General features: G+C 48.3%; 8 protein-coding genes and 1 pseudogene across 9 annotated transcripts in view; 5 read left to right on the top strand and 4 right to left on the bottom strand.

Moving 5' to 3' along the window:
• Window positions 1-1,649: 1,649 nt before the first annotated feature.
• On the bottom strand, window positions 1,650-2,120 carry LOC148517105 (histone H2B 1.1-like). Its single transcript, XM_088479090.1, has one exon. It carries the CDS (start codon window positions 2,081-2,083, stop codon window positions 1,703-1,705), a length of 381 nt encoding a protein of 126 aa, XP_088335216.1. The 5' UTR covers window positions 2,084-2,120; the 3' UTR covers window positions 1,650-1,702.
• Window positions 2,121-2,368: 248 nt separating this feature from the next.
• LOC148517096 (histone H2A type 1-like) overlaps window positions 2,369-25,245 on the top strand; it is a 41,627-nt gene continuing 18,750 nt past the window's right edge. The window contains exon 1 of one of the 2 annotated variants that reach the window (XM_088479087.1): window positions 2,369-2,827. In XM_088479087.1, the coding sequence (XP_088335213.1) occupies window positions 2,439-2,827 (389 nt within the window). In that variant the 5' untranslated portion in view covers window positions 2,369-2,438. Of the gene's footprint in view, window positions 2,910-25,245 lie in introns of those variants that run through there. The other variant, XM_088479088.1, reaches the window with a different exon arrangement.
• Window positions 3,730-4,203, bottom strand: LOC148517104 (histone H3). Its single transcript, XM_088479089.1, has one exon. The coding sequence runs from the start codon at window positions 4,170-4,172 to the stop codon at window positions 3,762-3,764; it is 411 nt and encodes a 136-aa protein (XP_088335215.1). The 5' UTR covers window positions 4,173-4,203; the 3' UTR covers window positions 3,730-3,761.
• On the bottom strand, window positions 6,006-6,398 carry LOC148517103 (histone H4). The gene has a single exon (XM_088479086.1). The coding sequence runs from the start codon at window positions 6,370-6,372 to the stop codon at window positions 6,061-6,063; it is 312 nt and encodes a 103-aa protein (XP_088335212.1). The 5' UTR covers window positions 6,373-6,398; the 3' UTR covers window positions 6,006-6,060.
• On the top strand, window positions 8,871-9,613 carry LOC148517102 (histone H1-like). Its single transcript, XM_088479084.1, has one exon. It carries the CDS (start codon window positions 8,891-8,893, stop codon window positions 9,554-9,556), a length of 666 nt encoding a protein of 221 aa, XP_088335210.1. The 5' UTR covers window positions 8,871-8,890; the 3' UTR covers window positions 9,557-9,613.
• LOC148517101 (histone H3) lies at window positions 10,242-10,702 on the bottom strand. The gene has a single exon (XM_088479085.1). The coding sequence runs from the start codon at window positions 10,682-10,684 to the stop codon at window positions 10,274-10,276; it is 411 nt and encodes a 136-aa protein (XP_088335211.1). The 5' UTR covers window positions 10,685-10,702; the 3' UTR covers window positions 10,242-10,273.
• LOC148517100 (uncharacterized) lies at window positions 14,262-16,281 on the top strand (annotated as a pseudogene).
• On the top strand, window positions 17,459-19,654 carry LOC148517099 (uncharacterized). Its single transcript, XM_088479083.1, has 2 exons — window positions 17,459-17,555; window positions 18,264-19,654. Exons 1-2 carry the CDS (start codon window positions 17,474-17,476, stop codon window positions 19,652-19,654), a joined length of 1,473 nt encoding a protein of 490 aa, XP_088335209.1. The 5' UTR covers window positions 17,459-17,473.
• Window positions 20,638-22,096, top strand: LOC148517098 (uncharacterized). The gene is made up of 2 exons (XM_088479063.1): window positions 20,638-21,580; window positions 21,822-22,096. The coding sequence occupies exons 1-2, from the start codon at window positions 20,638-20,640 to the stop codon at window positions 22,094-22,096; spliced, it is 1,218 nt and encodes a 405-aa protein (XP_088335189.1).

Here is a 25,245-nt window from a genome sequence, read left to right as displayed (position 1 = left end):
AATAGGGGTGGCTATTCAAATGAACCGTTCGCTCTTTGCGGTCTGTTCACACCTGTAGGTCTGAACGAGCGAACAAAACTTGCGGTCATTTTTTTGAAAAATAAGCCCCCTGGCCACTCGCATCCTAAGTCATGTCCGCTATTTATTAGATTAATCAAGTACATCGACCAGCGTATGAACTGCTTGCTATTCTTGGGGTTGGTTTTTGCTACCACAATCTTGCGAGCAGTTCTGGCTATAAAATAACCCAGTGACGTGGTCAATGACGCTGCTGTTTTAATTATGCACACCCATAAAACGCCCGTTTTGAACTTTAAGCACGCCTGCGTTCGGATCTCCAATCCCCGTTTTCAAGCACCTTCCCCTGTTACCACCCACATACGCCTCTTTCTGTCACTCAAATTATCAGGCATTCGCTATTTTGCGAGCACATGAATTTCGACCGCACTAACTGGTTCGCGCATGCGTATAACTTTCCGTACGCATGCGCAGTTGGGCAAACATCGCTCGGAGCGAACGAGCGGCTCTGAATCAGGCCCAGTATGTAGTATTCTTTATGTCAGGTAAGGTTTATGATGCTTGGGTATTTGCTGTCAGGGTTTAAACCAAGTTCTAATATATGCTTCAGAGCTTTAACTCAGGAATGTATAACATGGAAGCTTCTTTAGATGATTTAGACAGCTCAGATGAACTTGCTTAAATTCACTTTACCTTGCACAGTGGGCCTGATTCAGAGATGTACGCATTCCCGATATTTACGCAGATTTAGCGATTGTTTGCTGTTGCGCAAGATGCACTCACAGCGATTGTTTAGCGATAATTTCATTTGCAGAGTCAGTGCCATGTACCCAGGGTTTGGGGGTGGTTAGGTAAATGCTGGCGTGTCTAACCATTTCAGGGGTGTGATAAATTAGCCACTGTGATCTCCTACGCAGCATGAGAACTGTGTGTGTCAGGAGAGCTGCAGTGTTTGGGGCTGGTCAGATTTGCCAACTATGATGCATGGCTGCCCGATCTGCATCAATATTACTGATTGTTATGCTGGACAGATATGAGAGAGTAGCAGCGGGCATCTCTATGCTCAGGTAAGCTTTGGAAAAAATGTTTGCAGCTGCGCTCCATGCAAAATCACAGCTGCGATTGCATTACCGTCCATCTCCGAATCAGGCCCATTGTGCACTTTACCTCTCACAGCGTGCTGTTGTGATTGTCATTACATTTGTGCCCCCCCTGCCCCCTAATTATTGGCAAATGAAGGGGATAATCTAAAGCTTTATTGAACTCAACTGACAATTTAAAACTGTACACGTATAAAACTGGGGACAGATATTGCAAATGAGACTATATAACCGAAATGTATACATAACAGCTATTCCACCAATGACCACACGAGGTCACTGCTGCACAGATTAGTGCAGCTGCCAGCGTTCAATATCCAACATATTAAAACAAAAATTCAAAAGCTGTTCTAGCTGAGCGCCAACATCAACAAAGGATACAGAAAGTACATGAGTGGAATCACCATATCAATAATTTTGCTTAATTTAATAAAAAAAATCTAAGTGCACAGAAGACTGGAAAAAAGCACATTACTATCTGTCCAGTACAGGGGTCACAGCAATAGTTACAGCCCGATTAGAGATGAGGTGGGTGGCTCTTAGAAGAGCCTTTGTGTTTATGTGGAAAGGAGAAGGAAAGCAGATTACTTGGCGCTGGTGTACTTGGTGACAGCCTTGGTGCCCTCAGACACGGCGTGCTTGGCCAACTCTCCCGGCAGCAGCAGGCGTACGGCGGTCTGGATCTCCCGAGAAGTGATGGTGGAGCGCTTGTTGTAGTGAGCCAGACGGGAAGCTTCGCCTGCAATGCGCTCAAAGATATCATTCACAAAGGAGTTCATGATGCCCATAGCCTTGGAGGAAATGCCAGTGTCAGGGTGCACCTGTTTCAGAACCTTGTAGACATAAATGGCGTAACTCTCCTTCCTGGTCTTCCTACGCTTCTTCCCATCTTTCTTCTGGGTCTTAGTCACCGCTTTCTTGGAGCCTTTCTTGGCTGCCGGAGCAGACTTGGCTGGATCAGGCATTATCAAGAAAAAACTTTTCACTCCAGAAATCAACAAATTTAATAGACAAAAGTGACCAACTTTAACCAGATCTGCTCTATTTATAGACAACCCATGCTAATGAGTCTTCACTTCTGCAGGCTGCACTATTGGGTAGACGAATCATGTGATGTTGAACGGCATTGTAATCCCACCCTACATTTCCTGATTGGTCAATGCATGAACTTATGCTGCATTGGTTGCCGTGTAAGCAGACCAATCAAAGAGCAAGTAATTGAAACCGTAATAGTATATATAAAAAAGGAGAAGGAGCATGTTATAGATTCTTTTCCTCGCTCTTTCAGTGTGAAGAGAATTATATTTGTGTAAATCGAGCATGTCTGGAAGAGGGAAACAAGGCGGCAAGACCAGGGCAAAGGCTAAGACTCGTTCATCCCGGGCCGGTCTCCAGTTCCCGGTAGGTCGCGTCCACCGTCTACTGAGGAAGGGAAACTATGCAGAGCGTGTTGGAGCCGGGGCCCCGGTGTACATGGCCGCAGTTCTCGAGTATTTGACTGCTGAAATTCTGGAGCTTGCCGGAAATGCCGCCCGTGACAACAAGAAGACCCGCATCATCCCCCGCCACCTACAGTTGGCTGTGCGCAATGACGAGGAACTAAACAAGCTGCTCGGTGGGGTGACCATCGCTCAGGGAGGCGTCCTGCCTAACATCCAGGCTGTACTGTTGCCTAAGAAGACCGAGAGCCACAAGGCAGCTAAAAGCAAGTAAAGTTACTGCTAGATACATGTCCCCATAACACAAAGGCTCTTTTCAGAGCCACCCACCCCGTCCCTAAAGAGCTGATTCATGGCTTCAAATACACCAGTGCGAGTAAATGAGCCCGATTTAGCGTGAGAGCCATTGTGCGCTTTAGATCATTAGAGAACTTGTAATAGTGCAGTGACCGGCAGACCCCTAAAGGGAGTTTTTCTATAGCTTTTTATAGAACGTGGGGCTGGCTCTGTAAAGGAGCAGGGTGTAGCTCAGTGAAGTGTACAAAAAAACATTCTGATCTATACGGCAAAGCCTTTAACTTGAATTGCAACGGCTACTTGTGACATAATTGCGAGTATATGAGCCCGATTTAGCGGGAGAAGCGTCAGCGCCATTGTATGTTTTATACTTTAGTGTACTGAACTCACGTGTAAGAAAATCAACCACGCAGAGCACATGAGGGGGAGGGATTTGCTACCATAGCTCTCAAGCGCTTCAGGGGGAGCTTTATCAAAGCTTGGAGAGAGATAAAGTACCAGCCAATTAGCTCCTAACTCGTTTTTTTCAAACAGCCTGTAAAAGGACAGGACCTGATTAGTTGGTACTCTATCCCCATCCACTTGATCTCTCCCCAAGCTTTGCAGCCTTGTGAACTGCCTAACGTTCTGCTCTATATATAAAAACCTTTAACTTCAATTGAAACAATTACTAAATGATAAAAACGGTCCCTCGTATTGCAAGAGGGTGCGGGGTACTACAAAGTACGCGCTGCGTAGCTACTAAATAAGGAGACTGGTCTTGTAGATTTCACCTAGGAGCCTAGAAGGCTTTATCAGTATTCTTCCAATTCTAGCCATATGTAGTAGATGCCTCAGCTCGTTTAGAAAGATTTGGTGGCTCTGAAAAGAGCCTTTGTGCTGCGTGTATAGGAGTGCTGAGTATAGTCTATGCCCTCTCCCCTCGGATCCTGCGGGCCAGCTGGATGTCTTTGGGCATGATGGTCACCCTCTTAGCGTGGATGGCGCACAGATTGGTGTCCTCAAAGAGCCCGACCAGATAAGCCTCACTGGCCTCTTGTAGGGCCATGACGGCAGAGCTCTGGAAGCGCAGGTCGGTCTTAAAGTCCTGGGCGATCTCTCTCACCAGACGCTGGAAGGGCAGCTTACGGATCAGCAGCTCGGTGGATTTTTGGTAGCGTCGGATCTCTCGGAGGGCAACAGTCCCGGGTCGGTAGCGGTGAGGCTTCTTCACGCCGCCGGTAGCTGGGGCGCTCTTCCGGGCAGCTTTGGTTGCCAGCTGCTTGCGGGGAGCTTTCCCACCAGTTGATTTGCGAGCGGTCTGCTTGGTCCTGGCCATTATTCAAAAACAGTGCTTATTGCTTAACGTACTAAATAAACAAGTGTACTGTACGACGGCTTTCAGCAAACGTATTTCTACTTTGTGCTTTACGCTGATTGGAGGAAGTAGGCTTGCCCTCTTCACCGATTGGTTTCAAAGACTGTTCCATTTTTCAAAAATCCCGCATTTCTGACGTCCAGCCCACTTTTACAGAATCAGGAACTGACTGTAGAAAGACAAGTTTCCCTCTCATATTCCAGCTGCTGTAATCCCCAGCCTGCCCTGCCAACAGGTGTTATGTTACATCTATGGCAGGGCAGACTGGGATTTGTAATTCATCAGCAGCTAATGTGCCACAGGTTATCTACTCTTACTACAAGTGATTAAATATTATTCGATCCCACGTAATCATTATTAACCTTTAACCAGGATATCTGCTACCACATTAAAAAGTGCAGTTATCCCACTTCCTAGCATACAGTGTGTGTATATATAATTGTTCGATAACTTTCCAAAGCTGAGAAACACACCTCAGCCTGAGTGCAAGCCTCCATCTACTGTTAACTTCTGCTTGTGTCTGTGATAAGAAACTGGGTATCAGGCAGAAGAGATAAAGGTACATCCCACTTAGAAAGCCCTCTTTTTGGGAAGAATGCGAATTGCACTTACTCTAGGTATTAAGAAGTGTTCAATCTATATTAAATTGAAGGGATTGTATGTTGAATCTGATACATAAGGATCCCCATTAAATTAAAAGACCCGCATTACATCAGTTGGCACCAGCTGGGGGATACAGTACTGTAGCAGTCTACTTCAGATTACGAGGAGTGCAAGACCTATCGGAGCATGATGTGTCCCAAGTTCCCAACATAGAAACAGTGTAAGGAGTTACAACCGGCAGCTAGCTCAGGGCGCCCCATCACCCACCCGGGCTCATTTATTTTTCCAGCAGTAGTCACTGCTCCAGGATCGTGTCTGTGTGGATAAGAAAGCCTACAGTGTTCTGCCAAACCAGAAGCACCGTGAGTTTGGCTTCTGATTGTCTCTAGACGACAGAAAACGACCAGGTGCAGGAACTGACGGACTCATTTATAAATCTGCCTTCAAAACACTGACTCTATTCCTATGAGCAGTGTGTAGTAATTCCAGTGTGGTTTAGCGGTTTGATACATTTGTTACAATATAGGCTAAGGCCTGGACCATATTGTAACTGTATAAAACTCTGTGGATTGCTACAATGTTACATGATCATTCAGTTACAGCAGCCTGCAAACATGTCTTTACCAAAATCAACAGCCACAGAAGACAATAATCTATTGCTTTAACCAGTGTAATGCTCAATTTTGATTGACAAAATTATTTGAAAGGGCTCCCCGCGTCTTAATATGAATCTTAATGGTGATGTGATTGTATGCAATGTGCTATTGTTTTCAATTTCATCCTTCCCAGGCAGAAAGGGGTTATGGCTTTTAAGAGAATAGGGCTTTACCTACAGCCAACACAAATTAAGAATCTTTTCTGTTTTTCCCTTCTAAAAAGTGTACGTTGTATCCGTCAGCTTACAACTAGTCAGCCCAAAACACAGATTTGTGCCATCGTTTATTACGGCCTCACTCAATTCTCTAACATGGGGATACGTTCCAAACTGTGCTTGAATGTCCACACCTAGAACAAGTTTATAATGGGTATGTGCATCGCTATGAAATAATAACCTGTAACGCTGTAAATGTAATCATCAAACACGCAGCTCAATACGAGGAAAAAAGTGATATATTAGCACCTTGTAAAAGGTCTGCTGTTTGCCAGGACAAAATACTAGCAGTGAATTATAGCGCTCTCTTAGAAGAGATGGGCGGCCCTGAAAAGGGCCTTTGTGTGGGTGTTAGTATTAGATGTACATCAGTGTTCAGCCCCCGAAGCCATAGAGAGTGCGTCCCTGACGTTTCAGAGCGTACACCACATCCATGGCGGTGACTGTTTTCCTCTTGGCGTGTTCGGTGTAGGTAACGGCGTCCCGGATAACGTTCTCCAGAAAGACCTTCAGCACCCCACGCGTCTCTTCATAAATGAGACCAGATATGCGCTTCACACCCCCTCTCCGGGCCAGACGACGGATGGCGGGTTTCGTGATTCCCTGGATGTTATCCCGAAGCACCTTCCTGTGCCGCTTTGCGCCTCCTTTTCCAAGCCCCTTTCCACCTTTGCCTCTGCCAGACATGCTGCTCCTTTTTCACTGGTTCTACTCGAAACGAGAAGAGAAATGTTCTTGCGCTGCGGAAAAGTCCTCCTCTTATACAGTGCGGGCGGACCTAGTAGGAAACCTCTAAGATATGAGGGAGGAGTCCTCCTGTGCGTCACATCCTGCTCCTTGTGACACTTCTAATACAGGGACAATATCAGTTTTGGGACGACTTCTCCCAGTGCAATTATTAGAATTAAAATGTATACAAGAACTCATCCTCTACACAGACTGAACTGAGACTGTGTATGTATCTAATGAGATATGTGTCCATATTATAAGTGATCTTTAACATTACTGTTCCCCTATTACTACTTGTTCCCCATTCTTTCACCTGTTTCTCCCTTTTCCTCATTTCTCTTGTACTTTTTTTATAGTCTCCCCCTCTTCTCCATCTATTCTTTCCACAATTCCTTCAGTTTCCCTTATTCTACCCTCTATTCCTCCCATCTCACTGTACTGTTACCCCCCCTTTTTTTATTTATCTTTGCCTCCCTCCTTCTGTCTGTCTGCCCTCCAAACACATCCATCTGTTTACTCCTCTCTCTTCACTGAGATAGGTTTTGTATCACAAACTGGACAAGGCACACATTACAGGCTGCGTGGGGACTTTCTTTATGTAGAATTTAAATGTCCATGTTTTTGTCCAAAGGGTGGGGTCTCCATGAGCTTTGAAGGGGGGTGGTGTATGTGGGAAGGCTACCCTTATTTCTAGTAAGCAACTGCCAGGCTGTCAATAACAGCTTTATGTAATAATTGTCTGGCACCACAGTCCTGCCACTGTGGTGTGCTCTTCCTAACATTTATTGCTGAGTTCCTTTTAAACTGTTATTGGCATTCCAGCATGATCTTTGCTTCTAGCCCAGGTTAACCTCACACTTCTTAGCTGGTGACTGAGGTTTGTTCTGTAACAGTTTCAAAGTAATGGGGCTAGCTTGCCATAGCCATATTACTGACACATTTATCTTGATAAATATACAGAAGAGATTTGGATGAATAGAAGAACATTTAGAAGTGTCACACACACATTCTACGCTGCCAGCAGAATCCCAGGCAGGATTAATATGTAGCTTATACCCCTTTTACACCAGAGCAAAACCCTGGGTTTTTGCTGGGTCTACCTGGGTCGCAGCTCAGTGTAAAGGGGTCCCTGAAAAAAAACCCAAGTCAAGTGACCCAGCAATCCAAACCAGGTAACTACCACGGTTGGACCCAGGTACTGGTGCAGTGTAAACGGTGCAACCCGGGTTATCTGACCAGGGTCATGCCTAAAATGAGCTGATTGGTGGTTGTGGAGCATTCACCTCCCACTTTTTATGACCTCACAGGTTTAGCAGGGCAGACCTGAGTTCAGTGTGAACAGGGCTGACCTCGGAGTAACCAAGATCGAAGGTGCAGTGTAATACCCCTTTTCCACCGAAATTCCGGGTCTGACCCGGAGTTGGAACAAAGTTCCTATCCGGATCAGACACGGAATTTTGCCGGCACCGACTCGGGATATTCTCGAGTCAGCGCCGCTCACACCGCAGTCGTGTCTGCATAGACCCGGCTTTTGCGGAGTGAAAGTGGTCGCTTGGAGATGACGTCATCTCCAAGCGCCACTGAAGCCGGACCAATTGGCCGGCTAGCAGCACACTCCAGGTCATCGTGACCCGGGGGGGGGGTTCTGTTCTAATAGCAGGGTTTTACGAGCTACGCCCGTGTTAAACCCTGCTAGTAACCTGGGTTGGATTGCCGGGTCCCTCATCCCGGCGATCCAAATCTCTCCCCTTTTACACCAGGGAGCTGCACGGGTTAACCCTTCAAAAACCCGGGTTTTCGCTCTGGAGTAAAAGGGGTATTAATGGGCCTGACCTGGGTTTTTGGTGGAAAAGAGGTATAAGTCTGTTATGTATCCTTACTATGTCATAGTAACTAGAGCTTCTAGACAAGAGTACAAATACCTTGTGAGGCAACCTGTCTGTGTTATCCATCAGAGTGTACAAAAGCCCACACGTTGCCTTTATGTGTCTCAAAATCCACCCGGCTCTATACAGATTATGCCGCAGAGCCCCTTCACTATCTCCAGTGCCAGGAGGAGACAAGATGATCCGATAGGACATATTAGCCTCGCATGAAAGGAAAGATTTGTAACATGCAGGGCACATGCAGACTGGTGTGGATGAGCTGCCAGTGACTATTTCTATCTTACCTCGTCGCGCCTAAGCGAGCAATTGCCATAAAGGGTAAAATTAGGGTCTTAGAGTAGGAGTGTGGAGCAAAGAGCCAGCTCGCTGCCCTTCTAAAGCCGTATAAAATACTCTTTTTCTGCGCTAGGTAAACACACGCTGAGAGCTGATTGTCCCTTTCATTTAGATACATATTCCGCCAATGGGAACACAGAACGCACCACGGTGAGCAGCCAATCACAGCATAGCCGGCACTGTATATAAAAGACTTCGGCAGATGTGCGTGCCACATTATTATTTCAACTTGTTTCGCTGAATTGTAAGCTAACATGGCAGAAACTGCACCAGCCGCCGCCGTCCCTGCTCCATCAGAGGGCGCAGCCAAAAAGAAAAGACAAACGAAGAAACCTGCGGGAGGAGCCAAGAAAAGTCCCAAGTCTTCTGGCCCCAGCGTCTCCGAGCTGATCGTGAAAGTCGTGGCCGCCTCTAAAGAGCGCAGTGGGGTTTCTTTTGCCGCCTTAAAGAAGGCTCTGGCTGCGGGAGGCTACGATGTGGAGAAGAAAAACAGCCGCATCAAACTGGGGGTGAAAGGCCTTGTGACCAAAGGAACCCTCACCCAGGTGAAAGGCACAGGCGCTTCCGGCTCCTTCAAGCTCAGTAAGAAACCGGTAGAAAGCAAGAAGGCCGCTCAGAAGTCTCTGAAGCCCAAGAAGCCTGCGGCAAAGAAAGTGGCCAAATCCCCGAAGAAGCCCAAGAAAGTTCCGAGTGCTGCTAAGAGCCCGAAGAAAGTAAAGAGACCATCAAAGGCGGCTGCTGCCAAAAGCCCAAAGAAGCCTAAAGCAGTGAAGCCTAAAAAGGCGGCCAAGAGTCCGGCCAAGAAGGCAGCTAAGCCCAAAGCTGCCAAGAGTCCGGCCAAGAAGGCAGCTAAGCCCAAAGCTGCCAAGAGTCCGGCCAAGAAGGCGGCTAAGCCCAAGAAAGCAGCGGCAAAGAAGTAATGGACAAACAACCGCAGCCTCTTCCTTATCACACCAAAGGCTCTTTTCAGAGCCACCCACCCTCTCTCAGCAGAGCTGTAATCGCACTGCGTGTTCTCTAGGGGCTCCTTTGTGATTCGCTTGTACTGTATTTAATGGTTAACCATGTAAAGCCTCCTGGGCTTACACATCACCATTCAATGTCTCAATCTTGGGGTGTGGGGGCGGGATGTTAATGATTTAACAGCTTTAAGTATCACAAATTGGACAAGGCACACATTACAGTAATTCGTTTTTATACGACATAATCCCCCCCTTAATCATTCACAGCCTCTTCCGGCTAACCACGTTGCTCGGTGGGGTGAACATCGCTCAGGGAGGCCGTTCTACTGCCTAAGAGCAAGTGATGTTACTTCTAGATCTTTGTTCCCACCATAACACAAAGGCTCTTTTCAGAGCCACCCACCCTGTCCCTGGGTGTACAATTATGGCCCTTTAACAATTAGTGCATGCTAGATAGGAGACTTCTGCCTTTGACCAATGCAGCGGGAAGGTGCGGGGTACTACAGAATACGCGATATGAGGCCAACGAAGGAGACTGGTCATGTGGACTCCACCTAGGGGGGAAGCAGAGTTGAGGCAATATATATATATAGTTGATGCTTCAGCTCGTTTAGAAAGATTTGGTGGCTCTGAAAAGAGCCTTTGTGCTGCGTGTATAGAAGTGCTGAGTATAGTCTATGCCCTCTCCCCCCGGATCCTGCGAGCCAGCTGGATGTCTTTGGGCATGATGGTCACCCTCTTGGCGTGAATGGCACACAGGTTGGTGTCCTCGAAGAGCCCGACCAGATAAGCCTCACTGGCCTCTTGCAGGGCCATGACGGCAGAGCTCTGGAAACGCAGGTCGGTCTTAAAGTCCTGGGCGATCTCTCTCACCAAACGCTGGAAGGGCAGTTTGCGGATCAGCAGCTCGGTGGATTTTTGGTAGCGTCGGATCTCTCGGAGGGCAACAGTTCCTGGTCGGTAGCGGTGAGGCTTCTTCACGCCGCCAGTAGCTGGGGCGCTCTTCCGGGCTGCCTTGGTTGCCAGCTGCTTGCGGGGAGCTTTTCCTCCAGTAGATTTACGGGCGGTCTGCTTGGTCCTGGCCATCGTTCTATACACTAGTAATGTAGGAAGATGAATGAAGAAAGAATAGTCGGAAACAACGCTATTTATCCACAGTGCTGCGTTGTGATTTGATGAATTAAAGACGCCCATCATTCTGATTGGCTGAGGTAAAGTCGTTGTAACTTTCAAAAGGCCCGCCAAGATTTTTCGTTTCCTCCGTTATTAGGTATGTAAAGTATATAATATAACAGGCCAGTGCGGTAATACACGAGTTACAATAAATAGTTGTTGTTTTTTTTTATTGTTTAATTCAAAGTTCAGTCGATGTAATTTAACCGGATATTATTTTCGTGAATACCAGCGAGAAGAATCAATGAGCGACCCCCTACATACGGACGGTGATATTGCATCACTACACTATAGGACTCGTGTCGGGTCTAAAGACAGACAGTAATCACCTCGCTGAATAGCTGCCATGGGCGGGAAAGTTTTGTGTTTAGACAAAATGATTCCTTCAAGCTACACTTCAAGTATATAATCACAGTAAAACAGCATAGATCAATATATCAGCAAATGGTGCAAAATTCACAATAAAAACCATTTGATTGAAAAAATCATTAAGAATACATTTATATGGAAGGCATCAGTTGTCATATTGTGAGTAATATGAGATCTGAGTATACTCAGTAGGTCTGCATGCATTGGAAACAAAATATGATACTAAAGGGAAACAGTAAATATTATTTTACAATTGTTTCTATTCTATGAAACATTAGTGGATACAATCTTTACCTTAGACCACAACCTAAACCTCAGAGAAACTACATGAAGAAATACAGGGCTACATCTGTATAGTATATAGGGGCTCACACTATACTGTACTCAGTTGAAATAAAACACAAGCTATACTAAAGGTACAGTATATAAAACAGTCACTTTTATTGCTCTATATTCATTCCAGATTTGTATTTTCCTTCTGCACATTCAGTTATTTTATTTACATTTTGCTTGTTCTGTTTCTACTCTCATGATTTCTGAACATGCAATTACGTAGTTATTAGTGAGATATATTAGTAATAAGGGGGGGACATTTTAAAAATAATGTTCCATACTGGTGCAGATAGTAATTGGTGATTACTAATACCCCTTTTCCACCTAAATTCCGGGTCTGACCCCGAGTTGAAACAAAGATCCTATCCAGATCAGACCCGGAATTTTGCCGGCGCTGACTCGGGATATTCCCGAGTCAGCGCCGCTCACACCGCAGTCGGGTCTGCATAGACCCGGCTTTTGCGGAGTGAAAGTGGACGCTTGGAGATGACGTCATCTCCAAGCGCCACTGAAGCCGGACCAATCGTCCGGCTAGCAGCGCACTCCAGGTCATCGTGACCCGGAGTGCGCTGTTCCCATAGCAGGGTTTCACGGGCTACGCCCGTGTTAAACCCTGCTAGTTACCTAGGTTGGATTGCCGGGTCACTCGACCCGGCGATCCAACCCTCTGCCCTTTTACACCAGGGAGCTGCCCGGGTTAACCCTTCAAAAACCCTGGTTTTAGCTCCGGTGTAAAAGGGGTATAAGTAAATACTGAGAGGTGGTATATTTAGGGGACACTGGCTTCCCAATAGGTCCCCATGTGCATGTGCTGACATCACTGGAGGGCATTAAGCTTGGGCGGACAATTATTATTGGGGGATGGAAGGTAATCACACTTTAGTAAACTGTCGAGGGCCGCATGTAATATATTTTATATTTATGACACCTATCAATAAAATTGTATGGGGTTTTATTGACAGTTGCGTTACTCTATTTCCCCACACACATTTATCTCAATGCTATAAAATAAATGGAGTCAAATGCATATGAGATAAATGGAACAAGCAAAAATAATAATCTACTTAACATAATAAATATAAACATGCCGCCCAAAGAAAATAACATTTTGTGCAAGGGTTAATGCCAGCTTCACAAGACTGATGAGCAAATCAGTAACCACTAATGACAGGAAGGATAAAGGTGAAACCCTCTTAGAAACCCCTCTTTCTGTGAAGAATGCTGATGGTACTTTCCTTAGGATTCTCACAGTCAATTGGATTATTGTGTGTATTAATGTTAAAGAATATATTGAAATTGAACAATAAAGAATCACTTAAATTTCAATAATGTGAACTAAATTATGTGCACAACACCTCAAACTGTGGGAATAGAGTCTTTTACAGGTAAAAACCAGAGGCTCATTTTACATGTATACCCAAAAACAAGGGGACCCCACACTGCACATAATCATGTCCTTTTCATGGCAACCCATCCATCTCTACTACTATAAGCAGATGGTCATTACAGATAGTAGTGTGTGGATCCTGGTTGTCAAAGTATTCAGCTGCAGACATCGCGATTGAGAAATTATTATAACGCCAGAGTGTAAAGCATTTAAAAATAAAATAAATAGTGTGTAATATATTTAAGGGCATCATCATCCAGAACCTAGAGGCCTTTCCGGGTTACAGATATCACTTATAAATTACTGCTAATTAATAAGTGTACTGGCATGTTTGACAGGTGTAATATTCCACGTGAAGTTGAAATTGATAAGACCATCTTTTTAATGACGTACAGGACATCTTAGGACGTATTTAATACAAGGTCCTTATTTTGGATACAATATCCACTTATTACAAGGTTAGACTTGGATTTAATTAAATGGCAACACAGATAGGAACCTGGTAGAGGTCCGGCTCTAGTAAGTAGTGGAAAAAGCTGACCGGTGGAATCTGTTTGTATTGGGAACAAGGTACAATTCCAGCAAATAAAACAAAGACAAAAACTACGTAAGACAGGAGTCAAATACAGCCTAGGTTTCTGTAAATCAGTTCCGTAAAAGGTAATAGTTACAGCCCGATTAGAGAGGAGGTGGGTGGCTCTTAAAAGAGCCTTTGTGTTCATGTGGGACGGAAGAGGAGATCACTTGGCGCTGGTGTACTTGGTGATGGCCTTGGTGCCCTCGGACACAGCGTACTTGGCCAGCTCTCCCGGCAACAGCAGGCGTACAGCGTTCTGGATCTCCCGGGAAGTGATGGTGGAGCACTTGTTGTAATGAGCCAGGAGGGAAGCTTCCCCTGCAATGCGCTCAAAGATATCATTCACAAAGGAGTTCATGATGCCCATAGCCTTGGAGGAGATGCCGGTGTCAGGGTGCACCTGCTTCAGCACCTTGTAGACATAAATGGCGTAACTCTCCTTCCAGGTCTTCCTACACTTCTTCCCATCTTTTTTATGTGTCTTTGTCACCGCTTTCTTGGAGCCTTTCTTGGGGGCCGACGCAGTCTTGGCTGGTTCAGGCATTATCAAAACACACAATGACTCACTCTGCAGAAAATCATTCTGATCAAACCAAGATCAGCTCTATTTATACGCAGGCTATGCAAATTAAGCTTTACCTCGGTTGGCTTCACTATTGGGCATCCATACCACAGCTTTCATTGGCTAGTACAAGAACTTGAGATGCATTGGTTACTGTGTCATTAGACCAATCACAGAGCAAACAGGGGATCCCTGCAGAAAATCTATATAAGGAGGAGGAGGGCGCTCTCTGTGAGGTAGTTATTTATCTGTTATATCGAGCATGTCTGGAAGAGGTAAACTCGGCCTTTTGGCTAAAATCAAGTGTAGTATCTGTTCTTATCAGTGCTGACTGACTGGACTTTGACTACACTCGGGCTCCAGAGGACCTGCTGCTGCATTTTTTCTGGACCTGCACTGGTCGAGGAAGCTGAACGAGGACTGCTGAGAGGAAGAAGGATTCGATTTGCAGAGGGTTAGACTTGCTGCTCTGCCCTCTGGAGAAGCGACTGCCAAGCTCCGACCAGCATCCCCCAGACTGCCGACTGCGACGAGGAAGGACTACAAGTAGCAGAGGGTCAGACTTGTTTGCTCTGCCCTCTGTGAAGCCGACCTCCGACCAGCAACGACCAGACCCTGCGACGAGGAAGGACTTCGACCAGCATTGGGCTAGACTTGTTTGCTCTGCCCTCTGCGAAGCCGTCTCCCGACCTCCGACCAGCGGCGACCAGACCCTGCGACCGCGACGAGGAAGGACTTCGACCGGCATTGGGTTAGACTTGTTTGCTCTGCCCTCTGCGAAAGTGACTTCCGACCTCCAGCCGCAGACCCTTCTCCAGCCCAACTTCGACCCCGGGCAAGAAGCAGGAGAGATGGCCTCAGCTGCCCCAACCCCGGTGCCAGCCCCAGCCTCCGCTCCAGCCAACTCTGCCAGGAAGAAGAAGGGAAAGAAGGAACCGAAGCCGGCCGAAGCTCTGCCTGACCAGGTCCCATCAACCTCCACCGCCCCTCCAGCAACAGCCCCCGAGAAGCCCAGCCAGACCCAGCTCAAGGGTACCCCAGCCTTGGAGCCCTGGATGAGGCAGACGGTGGTGATGAAGCTGAAGGAGGTTGAGGGAAAGATGCCGGACATGACGACAGAGACCTTCGGCAAGAAGATGATCCTTGAGCAGGGGTTCTCGACTGCTGAAACCCTCAGCATACAGAACTACATCAAGGGAATCTTTTATGTGATCTTTGCCTCCATTGCCATCTGCAAGAGGTATTGGGAAGCGGTGAAAGCGGCGAGGCCTGATTCCCCTTTCTCTCGCTTTGTGGGCAATTGCCCTATTCAAAGAGAGGAGAGGCGGGTGACGGTTTCAATGCGGAACCCACACACGCCGGGCAAGGACATCGCCACCTTCCTGGGCCATTTCTGCACGGTGATCAAGGAGCCCTCCAAGATCCTTGACAGGAATGGCTTCTGGACAGGCAAGTGGGCTGTCATTGTCAAGCTACAAAAAGACAACTGGAGCCCCGATGGAGTTGTGCACCTGCTGGATTTCTCAGTTATCCTGACCAGCCACGGATCTGCAAGACCTGCGGTGGTAAGGACCACATTGGGAGAGACTGCAAGGTGGCAGCCTGCAAGAAGTGCAAGGTGGCGGGACACGACACCAAGGATTGCCCCACCCAGAAGACATGCAACCTCTGTGGGGAGGTGAACCATGTCTACAGAGACTGCCCCAATAGGGCGAAATCCTATGTGGCAGCAGTGACTGGACAAGGCCAGCAGAGGCACCAGGAGGGTAAGAAACCTTCCACCCCCACACCACTCCCTCGCACCCGTCCTACCCTTCCTATCCCACCCCTTCCCACCCATCCTACCCCACGCCCTCCAACCCACTGTGACAGCAACTCCCATCCCCACTGCTGGCACAACCCCTCCCCCCTCTCCATCCCGCTCCCTTCTCCATCCCACTGTCTCTTCCACCCCCCCTGTCTCTCTCCTCTCCGAGGAAGAGTTTCCCCCTCTTGTATCCTCTGCAGGCACTCAACAGTCGAGCAGGAAGCAAAAGGAGTTTGACAGCCCAGCTGCTGACCCCGATCCTTCCAAGAAGTTGGCGGTAGAGCAGGTCGAGAACCCTCTTCCACTGGAGGACGAGATGGAGGTGATGGTGGAAAGCCTCGTGGAGGAGGTAGTACCTGACATGAATGCTGACAACTTGATCGAACAGCTGATCCAGAGCTGTATGCAGCCGCCCCAACAGGGCGACCAGGTAGCCTTTCAAGAGGAAGCACCGCCCGACAAGAGTGGTAGCTAAATGTTCTTTTCTGTGTTCTAACCTTTTTTCTCCCAACTAATGGTGTCTCTTTCCCTTTTTACCATTAATGTGAGGAGTATTAAGGATAAGTTTAGAAGACAGTCTGTGTTTGCATTTTTAGATACTCAGAAATGTGATGTTTACATGTTGCAGGAATGCTCTATTCCTTTTTCCAGGTCCTATAGACATCTGGGCCAGCAGTGGTCTCATGGTCCATCCTATTAGTCTGCTGCGAGTGAGTGTAAGTCTGCAGGGGTCGCCATTCTTATTAGGGGGAGCCTCTTCACACTAGATTCTGTTCAGGAGCTTGTCTGCGGCAGATTGCTTATCGTAGACGGCTCCTGGGCAGGGGAGCCTATTAGGCTAATCTGTGTGTATGCATCCCCTTTTAAGAATGAGTGTTTGGAGCTTTTCCAGACCCTGCGGCTGCAGCTCGCAACCACTAGGGCAGTAGTGATGGCCGGAGATTTCAACTGCCCCATGGAGGAGGATGGACGCAGCACCTGTAACACTGCTAAGCTTGACTCGACATCTAAACTGCTCATAGAAATGGTAACTGAAGCTTCTCTGCGGGATGCTGTGGGCTCCATGGGGGCTGGCTCCGTGAATCACACGTGGAGCCGCCCCGATGGCTCGGTGCATTCCCGCATTGACTTTGTGTTTACCTCTAGAGCAGTGAAGCAGAATAGGCATGCTATGGTTCCCTGCTTTTTCTCTGACCACAGGGCCATTCTCTTCCAAGGAGTCCTGGGCAATGGTTTTCCTCCTGGCCCAGGCTCCTGGAAGTTGACCTGTGCTCTGTTGGAAAGGGAGGAGGTGTTGGAGGAGCTTAAGGATACCTACATCACATGGAAGAATGATAAATGCTATTTTGATTGTATGAGTGACTGGTGGGAATATGTTAAGGCTAACATTCGCAGTTTCTTTCAGGTCAAAGGTAGACAACAGGTCCCTGCAGGACCTCCAACAGTGCGGCTGGGACGTGAGAGATGATCTGGAGGAGACCAAAAAGAGCCTGAAAGGGCACTTCAAGGAGGAATCCAGACGCATCATCTTCCGTTCCAAGGTGGAGAACCTGGACAAGGGTGAGAAATGTAACTCTTTCTTTTTCAGGAAACTCCACTCTGGCCACACGCCCCTGACTGAGCTGTGAGATGAGACCGGTATTCCCAGGCAGGGGAAGGAGGGCGTCATGAAGGTCATCACAGACTACTATGGCGACCTCTACTCCCCAAAGACGACGGACAGTGCTGTGGCTGATGAGTTTCTGTCAGGTATCACTAACACTATTGATCCTGCAGGTAAAACAGCTATGGATGCTCCCTTGGTGTTGGAGGAGTTGCACTCTGCCGCTAAATCCTTTAGGCAGGGCAGGACCCCGGGCAGTGATGGTCTCCCAGCAGAGTTCTATGTAGCGCTGTGGGACCTCATTGGCCCGGACCTGCTCGAGCTGTACAAGGAGATGGTGGTGGAGGGCAAAATGCCTCCTTCACCAAGGGAGGGACTGATCACGATCTTGTATAAGCGTAAGGGGGAGAGATGTGAGCTGAAAAATTGGAGGCCCATCTCTCTCCTGAACATGGACTACAAGATCCTGGCCAAAGTACTTGCCAACAGGCTGAAGGCTGTCATCGGACAGATCATTCACCCGGACCAGACCTGCGGCATTCCTGGCCGCAGGATTGCAGATAGCCTTGCCCTCCTCAGAGACACGGTCCATTACATCAAGGACCTGAACATGCATGTGGCTCTGGTCAGTCTTGACCAGGAGAAGGCCTTTGACCGTGTCTCACATGAGTTGATGGGTAGGGTCCTGCAGAGATTTGGGCTTGGTGAAATGTTTTGCATGTATGTTAACCTGATGTACCTTGATATTCACAGCTCGGTGTTGGTGAACGGCTGGAAGACTGACCCCTTTCCTATTCTATCTGGGGTCAGACAAGGCTGCCCTCTTTCACCTCTTCTTTTTGTTTGTGTTATAGAGCTCCTGGCTGTATGCATCAGACGGAAACCAGAGATCAGAGGGGTCATCGCACCAGGTACAGACCGTATAGAGGCCAAGTGTTCGCTGTACATGGACGACGTCACTGTCTTCTGCGCTGACCAGAGTTCGGTGATAGCACTCGTCCAGACCTGCGACAGCTTCGGCCAAGCTTCAGGGGCAAAGGTCAACTGCGGGATGTCAGAGGCTATGCTGTTCGGGCAGTGGCACCTGTCATCCTCCGCTCCATTTCCCTTTGCTATCAAGCCGGACTTCATCAAAATTCTGGGAGTCTGGCTTGGTGGTAAGGGTGCGGCCCTGAAGTGCTGGGATGAAAGACTTGCCACTGTAAGGCAAAAAATTGGACTGTGGAGCCTCAGAGACCTTACCATCGAAGGAAAAGCACTTGTACTGTGCAATGAGATCCTTCCCATTCTGCAGTACACAGCGCAGGCCTGGCCACCTCTGGTCATGGTCTGCAGGGCCATCACAAGGGCAGTGTTTCACTTCATCTGGGGTTCCAAGATGGACAGAGTTAAGCGGACAGTTATGTACAAGGAGCCCCTCAAAGGTGGAAAGGGAATACCAGATATCCCCACCATGCTGCGAGCCTTCTTTGTGTTCAACTGTATCCGCAGGACTTTGTGTGAGACTGAAAATGACTCTGCAGGAAACTCCATGTCTCGCTTTTTCCTCCTACCCCTTTGGAGGGCCCTAGGCTGGGCTAAGTGGGATAGCTCCATCCCTTACAACTGGAACACTCCCTGGTTCTACCTGGATGTGTCCAAGTTTGTGAGGGAGCACCAACTGGAGGGAGTTAAACCTGACTTGTGGAAACCTAAGACTATCCACAAGCTCATCAGAGCCAAAGACGTTATGGAGTCTATTCCAGGGCTCCCTTCAGCAACTGCCAAGCAGGCATGGGAAAATGTGGCCTCCAAAAGGCTCACACATAGACACAAGGACATGTCATGGATGGCAATCCAAGGGGGTCTGCCCCTAAGGACATTCATGCACTCCCGTAACCTGAGCAGGTACAGACATTGCCCCTGGTGCATCTCACATGAGGAAACATCAATGCACCTGTTTTGGGACTGTACTTATGCACAGTTGTTGTTAGATGCCCTGGAAAATGAACTCAAAGACTGTGTGCCAAGGAGCAACCTTTCGTACCACTCGTTACTTTATGGACTGTTTCCTGGCACCCACACCTATGGGGCAATCCAGGAGGCCTGGCGCCTTATGAACTGTGTTAAGGACGCTTTGTGGCTTGCCAGGAATCGCCTCATTCTGTGGAGGGAGAGGATGTCTATCCAGGACTGTCACAGGCTGATTCACAGCCTGCTAAGAGACTATTCCATCATGGACAGCCCTGAGGAAGAAGAGGACTAAACCCCCCTTCTTCTGCCCCCTCCCCCCATGCTTGATTGTCCAACAAGGACTGGGACAGTGGCCTCTTCCCCCATTTTTCACAGAGATTGATGTTTTGTTGATATTTCTTTCTATTTATTTACCCTTCCAATATATGTGTCTGTCTTTCAATAAAAACTTCAGTTCTGTGATTCCCCCTCACCTCCCCTCTACCCTCCACACCCATAGACCTTGTTGATTGTTGTTTTTGTTTAAGTACTGAATGAATAGTGCAGTGCATTATGTATAGTAAAGGATGTCTTGTGCTATATGTTTTGCAATGCATTATATTGTATGTGTGATTATGTTTGATAGTGTATTGGGTTTAGGCTGTGCTGCGACACAGTACACTTGTATGTGTGATTTATGTATGTTTTTTGCTATCTTTATGTTAATAAAGAATGCCTTTTTCATTCAAAAATCTGTTCTTATCAGTGCTGACTGACTGGACTTTGACTACACTCGGGCTCCAGAGGTCCTGCTGCTGCATTTTTTCTGGACCTGCACTGGCCGAGGAAGCTGAACGAGGACTGCTGGAAGGAAGAAGGACTTCGACCTGCCGAGGGTGAGACTTGCCTGCTCTGCCCTCTGGAGAAGCGACAGCTGAACTCCGACCAGCGTCCCCCAGACTGCCGACTGCGACGAGGAAGGACTACAAGTAGCAGAGGGTTAGACTTGTTTGCTCTGCCCTCCGTGAAGCCGACCTCCGACCAGCGATGACCAGACCCTGCAACGAGGGAGGACTTCGACCAGCATTGGGCTAGACTTGTTGGCTCTGCCCTCTGCGAAGGCGACTTCTGACCTCGGACCAGCGGCGACCAGACCCTGCGACTGCGACGAGGAAGAACTTCGACCGGCATTGGAGGGATTTGTTTGCTCTGCCCTCTGCGAAAGTGACCTTCGACCTCCGACCAGCGCAGACCCCTCTCCAGCCCCACTTCGACCCCGGGCAAGAAGCAGGAGAGATGGCCTCAGCTGCCCCAACCCCGGTGCCAGCTCCTGCCTCCGCTCCAGCTACCTCTGCCAGGAAGAAGACGGGAAAGAAGGGACCGAAGCCGGCCGAAGCTTTGCCCGACCAGGTCCCATCCACCTCCATCGCCCCTCCAGCAACAGCCCTCGGGAAGCCCAGCCAGACCCAGCCCAAGTGTACCCCAGCCTTGGAGCCCTGGATGAGGCAGACCGTGGTGATGAAGCTGAAGGAGGTGGAGGGAAAGATGCCGGACATGACGACAGAGTCCTTCGGCAAGAAGATGATCCTTGAGCAGGGGTTCTCGACTGCTGAAACCCTCAGCATACAGAACTACATCAAGGGAATCTTTTATGTGACCTTTGCCTCCATTGCCATCTGCAAGAGGTATTGGGAAGCGGTGAAAGCGGCGAGGCCTGAATCCCCTTTCTCTCGCGTTGTGGGCAATTGCCCTATTCAAAGAGAGGAGAGGCGGGTGACGGTTTCAATGCGGAACCCACACACGCCTGGCAAGGACATCGCCACCTTCCTGGGCCGTTTCTGCACGGTGATCAAGGAGCCCTCCAAGATCCTGGACAGGAATAGCTTCTGGACAGGCAAGTGGGCTGTCATTGTCAAGCTACAAAAGGACAACTGGAGCCCCGATGGAGTTGTGCACCTGCCACAGTTCTTCTCCCTGGGCGCATCTGCTGGATTTCTCAGTTATCCTGACCATCCGCGGATCTGCAAGACCTGTGGTGGGAAGGACCACATTGGGAGAGACTGCAAGGTGGCAGCCTGCAAGAAGTGCAAGGTGCCGGGACACGACACCAAGGATTGCCCCACCCAGAAGACATGCAACCTCTGTGGGGAGGTGAACCATGTCTACAGAGACTGCCCCAATAGGGCGAAATCCTATGTGGCAGCAGTGACTGGACAAGGCAAGCAGAGGCACCAGGAGGGTAAGAAACCTTCCACCCCCACACCACTCCCTCGCACCTGTCCTACCCCACCCACTCCCACCACTTCCCACCCATCCTACCCCACTCCCTCCTCCCACTGTGACAGCAACTCCCATCCCCACTGCTGGCACAACCCCTCCCCCCTCACCCTCCCGCTCTCTTCTACATCCCACTGTCTCTTCCACCCCCCCTGTCTCTCTCCTCTCCGAGGAAGAGTTTCCCCCTCTTGTATCCTCTGCAGGCACTCAACAGTCGAGTAGGAAGCGAAAAGAGTTTGACAGCCCAGCTGCTGACCCCGATCCTTCCAAGAAGTTGGCGGTAGAGCAGGTCGAGAACCCTCTTCCACTGGAGGACGAGATGGAGGCGATGGTGGAAAGCCTCGTGGAGGAGGTAGTACCTGACCTGAATGCTGACAACTTGATAGAACAGCTGATCCAGAGCTGTATGCAGCCGCCCCAACAGGGTGACCCAGCAGCCGTTCAAGAGGAAGCACCGCCCGACAAGAGTGGTAGCTAAATGTATTTTCTGTGTTCTAACCTTTTTTCTCCAAACTAATGGTGTCTTTTTACCTTTTTACCATTAATGTGAGGAGTATTAAGGATAAGTTTAGAAGACAATCCGTGTTTGCATTTTAGATACTCAGAAATGTGATGTTTACATGTTGCAGGAATGCTCTATTCCTTTTTCCAGGTCCTATAGACATCTGGGCAAGCAGTGGTCTCATGGTCCATCCTATTGGTCTGGTGGGAGTAAGTGTAAGTCTGCAGGGGTCGCCATTCTTATTAGGGGGAGCCTCTTCACACTAGATTCTGTTCAGGAGCTTGTCTGCGGCAGATTGCTTATCGTAGACGGCTCCTGGGCAGGTGAGCCTATTAGGCTAATCTGTGTGTATGCACCCCTGGTAAGAATGAGCGTTTGGAGCATTTCCAGACCCTGCGGCTGCAGCTCGCAACCACTAGGGCAGTAGTGATGGCCGGGGATTTCAACTGCCCCATGGAGGAGGATGGACGCAGCACCTGTAACACTGCTAAGTTGGATTTGACATCTAAACTGCTCATAGAAATGGTAACCGAAGCTTCTCTGCGGGATGTTGTGGGCTCCATGGGGGCTGGCTCCATGAATTACACGTGGAGCCGCCCCGATGGCTCGGTGCATTCCCGCATTGACTTTGTGTTTACCTCTAGAGCAGTGAAGCAGAATAGGCATGCTATGGTTCCCTGCTTCTTCTCTGACCACAGAGGCATTCTCTTCCAAGGAGTCCTGGGCAATGGTTTCCCTCCTGGCCCAGGGTCCTGGAAGTTGAACTGCTATCATTTCTTATGGCCATACAAGAATTTGCAATTGCTCTTATTTCTGGCAAGCTGACTGGGGATTTTATTTACTATAAGAATATATAAAATTGTATATGCACGTTCAGATATGTGACTAGAATTGCGATTATAAACTGAATTGCATTGTTTTCCATGTTTCGCTTCTTCCATTAAAGTGGGAAGGATTTTATCTAACAAGGTGGAATTTTGGTGTAATCAGTGAAAATAAAGGGATGGGATTCACCGCAAATTAAAAATCAAGTAAGGGCAATACCATTGGGGTGTTGCTGACGTCACAAATGTGACACTTTAAAGACAAGCACTTATAATTTGTGAGGTCCACATGGTGTTTATTTATGCACATTGAATACTACACAACTTATTTTCTCTTTCTTGAAATAACGGAGACCAAAGGGAAAAACAATCCCTGTGGTGGAAGAAAACGAGCGCTAATGTAATATTTACCCTATATCATATATAATAGGGTTTCCCAAATTGATATATGAGACTGCTGGAGCTGATGGTGTGCCGTTTGAGGTTTCCACATATATAGTTGATGTTCTTGCCGGATGAAGATTTGTCATTATCCTGTTGCTCAAAAATAAATAAGTAGTTTATGCTTCAGCTGTGGCTCTGAAAAGAGACTTTGTGCTGCGTGAATAGGAGTGCCGAGTATCATCTAGGCCCTCGGATAATGTGGGTCAGCTGGATGTCTTTGGGCATTATGGTCACCCTCTTGGCGTGGATAGAGCACAGATTTGTGTCCTCGAAGAGCCCGACCAGATAAGCCTCGCTGGCCGGTCTTGAAATCTTGGGCGATCTCTCTCACCAGTCGCTGGCGGATCAGCAGCTCGGTGGATGTCTGATAGCGGCGGATCCTGTTGTTGCTTATAGCCCACATGCTCCGGCAGCAGCACAATAATGGTAATGGGCGTGAGACGCTGGGTGCCGCCATTCCACTTTGAGTTCCAGAACCGCTAATTCCGGTAACAGCAGAGATATTGTTGCTCCTTGTACCCAATGTACATGTGGGGAACTTGGGGAGAAGGACAGATGAAAACCGGGTGCAGCGGCTGCAAATAAATTACAACAGTCGATTAATAGCTGAATATCCAGCAAATCAGAGGCAGCCACATGCCCCTGCGGGAGAATGAAGCGGGTCCCAATAATTAGAAAGAGCTTCAGTCACGGTGATATTGCACCCCCACAGTACAGGACCCGGGTCCAAAGAGACAATGTAATTACATATAATGTACTGAATAGCCATGGGTGGGGATAGTATTGCGTGGAAACAATAATATATGTGCCTTACTAGCTACACTCGCTAATGTACGGAATATCACACTATAATCTACATGAAAGTATCAAGGGTACCTTTATATGTTAGGTCTCAGTTATCAAATTGTGAGTAGCTTTAGAAATGTGTATAATCGGAACTGCTGTATGCATTGGAAACAATATGATACTTTTGGGAATCCGTAAATCGCATTATAACATTGTACCTATGTGGTACCCCAGAGCCTGGGTGCATGTTGAAGATACGCATATATATATATATATATATGTAAAATGGTGTTTTTAAACAAATGTCAATGTATTAAAATGTGGCCAATGTTGTATCTACAGTATCTTTATAGTGTTTTTATGGTGCTCCACCCCTGTGTTATTGCCCTATTGGACTACCCCTCCAATGGGGGAAATATGGACTCTTCCAGTCAGCAGGAGGTCACATGATGCAGAACCTGCTAGAACCAGCTGCAGGTGACTGAGGGGGACAGTTAAGTCGGTTACAGAGTAGTCCTGAGGGAGCTTAGTGAAAGGGCAGACCTGCGCTATGGAGGTTACCTCAGCATGTGTGTGTCCCGGCTGTCAGTGAGGGCAGCAGCACAGTGCAGTGACTTCAGTGCCGAAGGTGGACTCAGGTGGAGCTGAGAACCAAAGCCGCACCCCCCTCTGTGATTTGTTCCAGTTAGGAAGGCAGACCTGGAGGTGCAGCTGTCACAGAGGAGAGGCAGCCCCAAGCTCCCCCTCTCAGCATCTGACAGCCCATCAAGGAGGGGAGAACGGCATCTGCGTGAGGTGGGCAGACTGGTTGCTGCTAGAAGAGTCCTCTGACAAAGGTAATGCTACACCCCTGTCAGCTGCAGTATTGTACATTCCAGCTGAAGACTGAGAACGGCCCCTGCGCGGTGCAGGGAAGTGGTGAGCACACTGATTGGTGTCTGCCACAGCAAATGTAATCGTGAAACTGAAAGTGTACACACACCTGCAGCCTATATACCGCTGATAGCTCCGGAGCTGACATGAGACAGTGAGCAGCTACATAGATAGGAGTGATGGTTGCAGCAGCCCCTC

This window comes from Taudactylus pleione, unplaced genomic scaffold (assembly GCF_031769625.1).
Source record: "Taudactylus pleione unplaced genomic scaffold, aTauple2 ptg000226l, whole genome shotgun sequence".
NCBI lineage: Eukaryota > Metazoa > Chordata > Amphibia > Anura > Myobatrachidae > Taudactylus > Taudactylus pleione.
The sequence above is the reverse complement of the archived record's forward strand: the minus strand, read 5'-3'. Positions and strand labels throughout refer to the sequence as shown.